This window comes from Thunnus thynnus, chromosome 2 (genome assembly GCF_963924715.1).
Source record: "Thunnus thynnus chromosome 2, fThuThy2.1, whole genome shotgun sequence".
Taxonomy (NCBI): domain Eukaryota; kingdom Metazoa; phylum Chordata; class Actinopteri; order Scombriformes; family Scombridae; genus Thunnus; species Thunnus thynnus.
The window spans coordinates 16,346,972-16,358,610 of record NC_089518.1 but is presented as its reverse complement, the minus strand read 5'-3'; the positions used below and the strand labels follow the sequence as shown (position 1 = coordinate 16,358,610).

The 11,639-nt window shown below is 38.2% G+C and overlaps 1 protein-coding gene across 1 annotated transcript; it reads right to left on the bottom strand.

The window, feature by feature from the left end:
* Window positions 1–229: 229 nt before the first annotated feature.
* On the bottom strand, window positions 230–5,675 carry ube2d4 (ubiquitin conjugating enzyme E2 D4). The gene is made up of 7 exons (XM_067606208.1): window positions 5,370–5,675; window positions 3,995–4,058; window positions 3,789–3,820; window positions 3,615–3,692; window positions 3,359–3,464; window positions 3,115–3,208; window positions 230–3,000 (listed from the first exon to the last, which is right to left on the bottom strand). The coding sequence occupies exons 1-7, from the start codon at window positions 5,391–5,393 to the stop codon at window positions 2,955–2,957; spliced, it is 444 nt and encodes a 147-aa protein (XP_067462309.1). The 5' UTR covers window positions 5,394–5,675; the 3' UTR covers window positions 230–2,954.
* Between the last annotated feature and the right edge of the window lie 5,964 nt (window positions 5,676–11,639).

Here is an 11,639-nt window from a genome sequence, read left to right as displayed (position 1 = left end):
CATGCAGAGGCCTCATTACACACCAAAGAGCAACTTTGTAACGCATTTTTGTTGATTTTATGTGGAGACACAAAATGTTCTAGTCAGCTTCAGTCCATGTACAGTGTCATTATAGTTCTTTGTTATTTATCTCCTCCTTATACCCCATCAATAAACTACTGGCTCAGGCTCACATCGACCTCAATTACCGCTTTCATTACTCAAAAAGAAGAAATGATTGCAGACAACGGTAAACCAAGATGAGCTTTATTCATAGGTAATGACAAAGTCAATAATAGTTATCTTGTGTAGGTTATGTGAGGAGATGTGGATGTTTTGTGGTGACAGTTCAAGCACACAAGTTCCAAACCTTAAGATGCATGAAGGCTGGTCCTGCATTCACACAAAGCCAGGCTGAAATTTTCAACAAAAAATATTGGTACTTTTCAAGCAGGTTTCCATGTCTACTGATGAGATGAGTCACCCATTAGGGGATACAGCCCTGATAGCAAATTTACAGTTTATGACACGTTCTCTCTATATACAAAATGAGGGTTAAGGCTAAAATTTTAGTCAGAGGTGTTAGGCAGATGAATTGTAACGAAATCCCTGATATCTGGCAAATGGCTGTGAGAAGGTTCTCCAGAGTGCAAAGCATGCCAAGCTGCCTATATAGACTCTATTGAGCACACTGGACAAAGGAAGTCAATGATAGCATCAGTCACATGATGAATTGAGGCTGCATTCAGTCATACAGTTGGAAGATATCCGGCTTTTAAATAAATAGCCAGATGAACAAACAACAATGTACACAAAGTTTGAACTAGGACTATTACACACAAATCATTTTCAATTGTGGTCTGGCAGCAAGAAGACTTAAGCTGCATTTATAGGATATATTTTTAAACCCTTATAGTATATACTGTATTTCAGGACAACTTGTTTTGAAGACATTTTTCTCTACAGCAGCTAACAATGACAAACTGTATTCGGTGCCTAAACCATGATGTTAATTCTACAAAGTTTCTAATTTTTCATGCTTTGCTATGAACCTTTTTGGATGATTTCAAATAGTGCCTTAATAGCAAAATTTTTTCCCCTTTACACCATCAAATAATTCCCTTTTTATTGGCAGCATAAGCACATTATGATTTTAAAAAAATCATAGCATATCCTAACTACTTTATCCAACAATCACAATGGATTATATTAAAACTAATATTACTTTATGACACATCACAATCATGTTCAATTCTGGTGACATGAATGAAAAAAAAAACAGCCTAAAACTAAAGCTTTCAAAGACACAATACAAAATGTCAAAAATGTATCGCCCAGACAAACCGTTTTACTGTCAGTGTAGGTTATTTATCACAAAACAAAACAAACCTTTGCCGACCTAATAATGACTATGAACATAAAGAAATGCTAAAAAAAAAAAAAAAGAAAAAAAAAGCTTCACATCACCTGATACTTAAAGCAGATGAAACTGTCATGGCAAGTTACTGTATTTATTCACCTCGAGTAACTAGATGCACATGACTTCAAATTACTGGGTTCTGCAAAATGTCAAGTCTGTTTTGTTTAACTTCCCATTTTGAGTATAAATGTCAAACAGCTGTAACCAAAGGCCATTTCATTTTTAGAAAAACAGTAGCATGTACATGCATCGTTTGAAAGCCGTTCACATCCAGGTGTTGTTCAAAAAATGAATGGAAATGGTGATGAAATGAACTCAAGAGGGATACTGAAAACAGCCCTCTCTCTGACATGACAGTACTTCTAGGACAGCATATTTTCGTGCAACACAGGATATCAGGGCCTATATGCATGAGGAACCTCAGGAGTGCTTAACTGTCTTTGATCAAGTTGCCTCTTCAGAAATTGTGAGCTAATTTTTTTTTTATGTGAACAAACAAGTGAACTTAGATCAGTACTATTTTAGAGGCCTATGATATGGGCCCTGGTCATTTTTCTCACCATGGGTCACTGCTTATAAAGGCTGATGATATGGCTAGATACCTGAGTAACTGTACTGAGGAGGTGGCACACAGCGTAGCTATGTGCCAAGGAGTAGCTATGTTCATAGCTAGACAACAAGGAACAAGTCATACAACAGTAGTATTTGTGCACTATGCCACCAGCCATGGATGGTTACTTACACAGGATATAAGGGCAATGACAGCATGTGTGAGAAAAACGCGAGGTGACATTCACCCTATGGAGCCCGACAACAGTGAGGCGAAGGCCAGCTATCCAGTGTCTTTAAAAAACCACTAAATACTGTTGCATTTCCAAATGCAGTGGGTGATATAGACCAATCCTTCTTTACATCTTTCACATTGTTTCGGGGTAGAGACAGCATGTGCCAACAGATCAGCGGCTGGTAATGGCACTGTACCATATTGTGTTGAACAGGGAACACTGTCTCAATTGCACGTAGACCGTTTGAAAATAATAACACATAAAGGCCACTAAATACATGGAAATACAGTAATACAAGACATCCAGTGGGATACAGACAGTACCTCTGAAATGAAGGGAGAGCCAATCTCCTAAATCAATCAAACATTTTGCTTTTGAGTAGCACAATGATATGACTGACAGTGAAAATGATGCGTATGAATTAGCAACAATGATGATAATGATGGTGATAATCACAATAGCTGGAGTTAACAGTTTCAAGTCTGAGTGTGGCGGTATGAACTGTCAAGAGTTTCCGGTATTCCATATGGGAGTGCTTTTAGGAGCCCATCAGGTCCTGCTCAGCAGATCCATACAAGTCATGAAGGACAGCACATGGTAGCAGCTCAGCACATGGAAAGCCAGGTGGCACTGTACCTCATTGTAACGCTTCCTTCTCCAAAAGTTGGGCTGTTGTTTAGTTTTTTTTCCTCTGTTGCTCATTTGCCTCAAGTTACAAATCAAACATGTTTCTTTTGTTCTCCTTATTTATTTTGATTTCCCTGGCACTCTCACATTGCATACTTCTGTGTCCATTCTCTTGCTAATTTGTTGTACCTGTAAAACACAAGCAAAGTTTGGAAAAGGTCTCAAGAACTTTATCTCCAAAAATAATGAGTCACTGTATCAAAGTTGAGAGATGCAGTAAATGCATTCTTGTTTTACACTCACTTTTCCCTGTCAGCCTTGTACGTATGGGCGATCTCTGGTACCAGTGGGTCATCCGGGTTTGGATCACAAAGAAGAGAGCAGATAGACAATAATACTGTGAAGAAATAAATCAGAGAAGTAATTAGATTACATTAACAGAAACTTTCTTTTTTACATTTGAACTTGACATTTAAGACCTTCCCAAGTACACAATAGGGCTTTGTAGTCTTATAACATTTTTAAAATGTCTGTTGCATCCCTTTACCTTTTGATACTGTAAGTGCAGGTGACCATTGTGATCTCAGTATATCCAGACAAATACTCCCATTGCTGTTGATATTAGGATGGTAAATTTTTGTTGTAAATGCAACCTGTGACAAAAACAGAGAAAGAATGTTTTAATTTTCCAGTGAAGCTTATCATGTTTTCCAGAGTATGATGAACAAATGAAAAATGAGTTTCATTGAGTTGAGATGCGTTATTGCCTCGTTATGTGACACCCAAGACAGAGCCTTACTCACTTTTGGTGGTTTGAAGGGATAATCTGTTGGGAAGTGAATGGTGAGGAAAAACACTCCACTCTGATATGGGCTGTCACTCTATTGAAGTAAAAATAGAAGCAAGTTAAATTCTGTTGACGGCAATAGTTTTTTTTAATGTACATTTCAATAGGGTTAAAATACAGTTTCACTTACCGGCCCCATTATTGTTGCCTGCCAATGAAACACTGAAAAAAAAAAAACAACAATAAATAAATAAACAGACAACAAAAAAACATTGCATCAGTGCATTTTTCCACCTAAATGATTAATAATGTCTTTACTACATACATTTTTATATAGATGGCAACTTCTGTTGCACAAATATATTTATACACAGAAATACTCTAAAAACTTCTTACAATCATCTCCAACTGGTCCAGCAGAGCACTGAGCTGGTGGGTCCCTCTGCAGGTCTGACAGCTCCTAAAGGCAAAACAATCACATCATGAAATAGCCTTGAATTTAATAGTCAGGATTAATAATACCTTTACTACATGCATTTTTATTTTAATGCCAACTCCTGTTGCACAAATATATCAACAGATTGGTTGTTAGGTACATGTAGGACTTGAACCTAATCAGTACACTGTATGTTAAAATGATGGATAAAGGATGAATTGAGAGAGAAGTATAGCTTTGTGACAGACTCCTGACTCTTTAAAACCTCACTAGGGCTTATTCCATACAATGTTTGTCTTTATGTAAAATGGGCTATCTTAACTTTTTGGGGGATTCTGCCCCAAATTTGCACCAGGTTGTAACTACTGACAGTCTTTTCAGTGGCAGCCATGTCTGCTGTACAGTCATGATCTGAGGCTTTTGGCACGTAAATGGTGGCTTTAGGACATCTGACTTCATAAACACTTTAGTCATCAATCCATGATGGCTAAAGATATTGATTACAAAATTTACAAAGCACAATAGGACAAATCAAATATTATCTACAGAAATAAAAGAATAAACTAAAATGTAAAATTCCCATTCATTATATCAACAATAAATGTTAAATGGCCAAACTCCATTATATACTATTCAAATGCAAACATAAACATAAACAGATGCTTAAATAGAAATTAGGGCCGTTATTTAACATCTCTTTATAGGAAGCCTCTCTATTCTGTTATATAAATACACACCTTGGCCTGTTCCAGTGCCCCATTTGCCTTTCCATATATGGCAACACTGACACTTGGGTTCAATTTTGGCAACCAGCATGCAGCTGTCATTCAGCCACTAAACACATCACTGGCCATACTCTTTGTGACCAAAAACAAAAATTAAGACAACTAACAAGCAGAGAATTTAAAGGCAAATCCTGTACATGTCAACCTATCAAACCAAGGTGCTAGCCTAGCGCAGCTCTGCGGGATGACTGACATACTTAACCTAAGTCACATTTACATGAAGTGCTGATAAGCAGCTGCAATTAGGAAAAACTTTTCAAAATACTAACCACAATCAAAAAAAGTAGCTGTCAGAATGATGGAGCTGTTAAAGTAGATTAGTTATTGATAGCTAGCGTTACTGTAGCAATGCACCAACAGGGCCACCAGTGGTTAGCTCGTCTTTGTTTGTGAATTACTCTTAAAACGAGCACAAAAAGAAAGCAAAATACGGCTAATTCGAGCATCAGAAAAGGCCACACAGTAGTATTGTGTCCACAGAGGCTCCCACACTCAGGTGAATGTGTCAAATGGGAGGTATGGCTGACACATGAAAGAAATATACACTCACCTTCTGAATTCTTTTCAACGCCATTGCTTCAATGGCTGTGCTAGATAGCCTGTCAGCTAACAGTTAGCTCCGCACACATACAATTTAGGTTGTGTGGCCGCGTACTTCCAAATCACACTTAGAATCAGAAAATCACGTATAACATAAAACAGGCTTGGGGCTTTTGGTTTCCAGTACAACTTATGAGTCAAAATGTTTGATGAATCTAGGTCTTTCTTTAGCCTGTAACAGAATAGCCGAGATATTTTGCTGTCTCTCCTATCATTCCTACTCCTCTTGGTGCCCTGGAAGACAGATTTTGGTAATATCGCGAGAGTTGTCTTGCATCAACAACTCGGCAATTATTACTTCCATGGTTGTAGTTCAAAAATAGTGAACTGTTGTGAAAATGCAGAACAGCTTTTAGTCCCATGGGGCTCACAAACTAAGATCATATTACTTTCAGTTATAGGAACAAATGTTAACTGACAAAAAAATTCTACAAAATCACTATATGATGCCTCCTATGTGATCTAAATTTAATGTCATCACACTGAACCAGAACTCCATAACAAGTAAACTGCATCCTGTAGACTTATATTTTGACTGTGTCTATCAAATCTGTGTCTTCTGTTTGCCAACATTATTAGATTCTACAGTAGACTGATATTTATTGTAGGCCTATATATTAAAAACAAAACAAAACAAGAAATTAGATAATAATTATCATCATTATTATTATCATCACAAGCCTTATGATCAAGTTCACAGCACTAGACGTAAGAGGACAGTGTGATAACAACAAGGTAATAGGCTATATGACTTCATCCATACAATGTAGATTCAACACAATAACTGAGGCCAGGTGACCACAAGATGTCACTATTTGAAAAGAACAAAATGACACAAGCAAATCATGGCTAGAATAGAGTATGTGCAGCTTTGACTTTCAGATTCACAATGTAATTTATCAAATTGCATGTTGCATGCTCAGACTCAGTTAATGTATTTAAATAGTATTGTTTTCGAATGAATGTGTCCAAGTGCAAAAACGCATAACAATGGAGCAGCAAAGTACTATGAAGCCAAACGTGTATTATTCACACGTACACAAGAAGAAAGAAAAAGACTATAGAATTGCTCATTCAATACTCAATCATTGCAAAGGCATATTCATCTGAGTCAGCTGTGTGCTCCGGTTTCTGCGCAGCCTTGTCTTGCAAAGCCTCATGAGCTTCCCTTTATATGTCTTAAACAAGGGTGAAAAAAGAGCTCTCATTATTTTAGTGAGTATGTATGAATGGGTCGCAGTGTTCATTCTTCTTAAATGGCTGATTCAGTGTCAGGTTGAGGATCCTATCGTCAATGTGACACTGAGAGGGACCATTTTCCTTTGGAAAGCTGAAGATTCCTTCAGATAATATCTTATTGTTTGCTCATCTCTGTGCTCTCAATGACCTGCCTGTCCTCAGGGCCTCCCTGTAATCAGATTCAGCCAGCAGCAGAGGTAGCAGTTTGGGTCTTATGCAGCAGGGGCCTTGTGTTCGAAGTTTGTCTACTTGGAGAGGCCATTTATCAGCATGAGGTTTTCAGACACAGTCAAGCCCACACTTTGTTGGCTTAAAGCCTCAGTCACAAAGCCTCCCACAGTCACCCTACTGTAGTTTCTTCTGAAATCTCAAATCACATTGGTTTGCTTTCTACTGTGCACTTTAACCTATAGGGTTTGTAGTTGACTGAGACACTAGTGAGCCCCTTAGTTACGAGGTGCACTCTACCTTGTAAACGTTCAAAGTAATAAGCAAGACATGTCTTTGTTTCTATAAGGAAACATATCACTGACCTGTATGGGGAATTTCCCACCTATACCCAGAAGTTGAGTTTTTAGTTTCAAGACTGGTGCCCCAAGTTCCAAATTGATGTATGAGCCAAGGTGTGAATGTGTCAGAACTGGGATGATATGGGTGGGGGTAGGAGCTTAGTTGACCTGTCTCATGAGGAATATTGCCTATAGTGCTGTTATTTGAAACCATGGACTCAGCAGACTCCAGTGATCTGTCTTTTTGGTCACATGAATCATCATTAGTAGAAGTTCCATTGTATAACAGAAAGCATTTTACTTATTGTGGCAATTATACTAAAGCTGTGTCTGAGCTTATTCCTCTCAATGGCACTTTTCCCATGGTTGCCATGACAAACCACATATGCTTACTGTCATTTTCAAAATTAACTTAAATGGGTCTTGCAAATGTCTGAATTATCCAATAAAAGCACAACCAATTAATGTTGAGCACAAGCTAGGCTCACAGTCCCCAGAGGTGTTCTACCTTCGGTCAGTGTATTAGCTTTCTGAGGGCTCTCTTATGGAACAAAGATCCATTGTTCCCACATACTAAGAGATATTTGTTCACTCCTTGTATCAATGGTCTTGATTTGATTATACACTCAGGCAATATGTGCAAGCAGTGCTCATGTTTGCAGTGAAGTCAGCACTCTGCACAATCAAATAATTCTTGAGCTAAGCAACTGGAAAAAAGGTCATTATGTATGGAGCAATCAGTGTTTCATGGCTCATTTCCTTAGCTGTGATTTGATTTTGCTTGTCAGTGTTAAGGTGGCCTTTAACCTAGAAAATCTCGATAAAATCTCAAAGGTCCAATATGAGAACTCTCAGTAGCCTCCCACTGTCTTCTTCATGGTCTTGGACATTAAAACAAGCTGGTGCACGCCTGCATTTGCTTGTTTGTTTTTTGGCTTACAAGGTTTACATGATGCAATCATATAAACATTTATAGCTTCAAGGATGTGCTTATTAACTGGCATTATATGCTTTAAGTGGGGCTGTAGTGAACTTTGTAGGTTTTATTGGCCTAATTGCATAGCTGGTTAAGGATGTCTCATTTACAAGCAGGGATTCTAGCACAAAAATAAGACTGGAAAGGCTAGATTAGCTGTTTAAGATGACAGGCTGAGTGATACTTGTTTGTTGCATAACAATTTTTAAAGGTTCTAAAAGTTTTAAAAGGATGATGAAGAAAGAATCAAAATTCTCAAGGAGAATACTAAAAAAAATATTTTAAAGAGTGGTCCCATTCAAGGGGTTGCGTTTCTTAAACATAACCCCTTGAAAGGTAGTTCAAAATATGCCAGTGCGTCAGATTTTGAAGATGCCCCAACATGTTTAAAGATGTATAAAAATATTCAGAAATTAATAACTTGTGTCTGAAATTGTTTTTTTTTCCACAAAAAATTAAATTAGCTAGTTAAAAAATTCTTAAAATTACAACTACCTCTACTGTCTCATTGAAAAAAATCCAGAATCTCTAAATATGCAAATAGTTTTTGTTTCAAAAATTGAAGTGCTGGACAGAAGATGGCTACTTCAGTGAAAGGTCCATTCTCAGTATGTGCACTGGAGGTGTCAGTTCTCTGCATCACACTTGTAACTCTGATTAGTTTCCAAAAAAATTTCACAAAATCATTTTATACATTAATGTCTTCAACTCTAATGCACAGTGAAGCTCAAATATCCAAGTGAAGTAACAATAAACAAAACACATGTTTTTGCATTTAACATCCTAATTGTAAAATTATAAAAGTAACTTAGCCATCAGAGACATGTGGTGAATTAAATGTGGAAAATGCACCTCTGAAATGTACATAGGTAAAAGACTACAGTATCACAGAATGGAAAAACTCAGGTAAGAGCGGTACCTAAAACTGCACTTATATAAAGTTCTTCTTCAAACATTCTTACACTTGCATTAAAAGAAAATGACTTAACATTGTTGTTTTTACAACAGCAAGTATGAGTCATTGATTCAACATCTCCAAAATGATTCCTATTATTCTTCTATGATTATTAAGATTTAATGTCTCTCGAGAGAGAGCAGAGAATGAGATCTGATCCAGTCCCATGTGTCTATCAACTCTGATCCACCCTTATCACATGTGCATCATGTGGAGCACAGGCACAAAACCACACATATAGTCATAAAGAACCAGTAATCCTTCGGGGTTAAGCACTTAAAGAGCAATCCCCACGGCCCTCTGTGTCTCACTGTTGCACCACAGTTCTGGCACAGTGATTGACAGCTCTGGAAACCGTTTTACTGTGCTGCTCTTGCAATGAGTAGTCTCCAGAGCCTAGGTAATAACTAGTCTGGAGTGTTGACTAATACATTTAGTGGTGACTCTCCGTAATCAAATGTGTTCCAGCTGTTTGAGCTCTGATGACAAATTCAGTTTTTCCCAGTTTGCTGAGCTTCCTTGAGAGACAAAGGAGGGATTTCCTCTGTAACAGACAGGCAGTGGCAGCACCAACAAATGGCTTGGTACTATTATCAAATAGAAAGTCTGACTAAATATAAACTTATCTTCTGCAGCTCGAGCCTGTGCAGACATGAAGGAGAAAGCAACAGTTGAATGAAACAATGTGTGTGTATTTTCAGTGTCTTGGGACATGTAGAACGAGAGCAGATTCATGTAACAAAAATAATAAAAGACGTAAAAACTGTCCCTTTAGTCGCAGCATATGGTAATATTTTTGAGCTAGGGGAAAGGGAAATGTCCTTGTTATCTATTGTTACAGCCAAAACACACACGCACTTACACACATGTGCACCCTCTTCTTTACTAGGATCCAGATGATATGGGAGATTGAACTGATGTTCAGTGGTACTTAAGCAGCCACCTGTTGTTTGACATGATTTTACTGCACAGAGGTGTGTGTTAGTGTCTGTGATTGTGTGTGTGTTTGTGTGAGTGTGTGTGTGTGAAAGTAAGTGACTAGGGCACTGGGGGGCTGTCCATCCTGCTGCACAATAAACAGTTTGTTTCCCAGGAGCACCCCTCATGTTCCTGTTGTTGGCTCCATCGCTGCTCACTGGGAAACGTCCTGGCCTCTATTGTCCAGGAGGTCGGGGGTCACAGGATGCTCCTAAAGGCCCAAAAGGGGAGGTAAGAGGTTGGATGTGAGTCATGATAAAGAGCCCCCGCCCCCTCCTACACACACACACACACACACACACATGCACCCCTTAAAAAACAAAACATTCAAATTGCTTCTTTTTCTCCTCTCTTGTCACACCGTCTTTTACTCGAAGTCCCAGTCATCATCAAGAGGTTGAGGAAATGAAATCAGGACAATGCTCTGACTGACTATTTCATATTGAACATCCTGATTGCCTTAATGTGTTCTTCATGTGTAGAGCTCTGTTCCTTGCGTACGTTCTTTGCATGTCTTTGATGGAGCCCATGGTCTGCAAGCTTTCCCATGCAAATATGAGAAATTCAATCTAACAAACTAGCTAACAGAGGGTAAGGCATATCATTAAATTAAAAAAAAACTGCCAAGAGAGGAGTGGTTGTATTGTAGCACGTTCACCACACAAATGTTACACTTTAACCACAGAAAGCACAAACACCGGCTGAGACAAAGGAGTATGTATATGCTTATGATTGCAGTGACCTTTCCCTTAACAGAACAGCATATAAACAGCCGTATAAATGCTGTTTTTGCAGCCTGATTAAAATATGTTGTCTCCTTACAGTTTATGGTAGTTAAACAGAGACACCATGCTGCCATAATGGAAAGTTCTTGCACCTCTCCTGAGACTAAACTGACAGCACAAACTTAGGTGTATATCAGTATGTGCTCTTGTGTCTGTGTGAAACAGCATCCATGCAATATTCCCTCTGAAGTTTATTTTTTAAGGCCTTTTGAGCTATAGACTTTTTTTTTTTTCTTATTGCACTTGAACCAAAGTGTTTTAGGGTCTGCAGCCTGTCCTCTGCCTCAGTGTGCTGGAGGAATTGGATGGGTAGACAGTGTCTGTGGACATTCACCGGGACACATTTATCTTTTTTATGGAGCTAAGCTAAGTGGAGCTTTGAACAACATTCCAGATGCTTGTTGCATTACATTTTATCAGCTTATTACTAATAGACTGTTATCCACAGCAACAAAAACGCTGTGATCCATTGTGATTGTATCTACTCCCAAACTGATGTAGTTTATTTTTATGTGAGTACTAATGGTCACATTTGATGTATTGTGCAAACGGTCAATAGAGAACCTAATATACCTACTGTATCTGACATATACAGGTGAATAATTGCACTCCAAAGTATCAAATATAATTGAAATGGTGGAAGATGTATTCAAGAAGCCTACAAGTAGCCACAGTACACAACAGTGTCAACATAGTCAATTACAAGTCAGCATTGTACTCAAGTACTCATACAGAGGCATCATCAGCACATTGTACTTGAAGTATCAAAAGTAAAAGT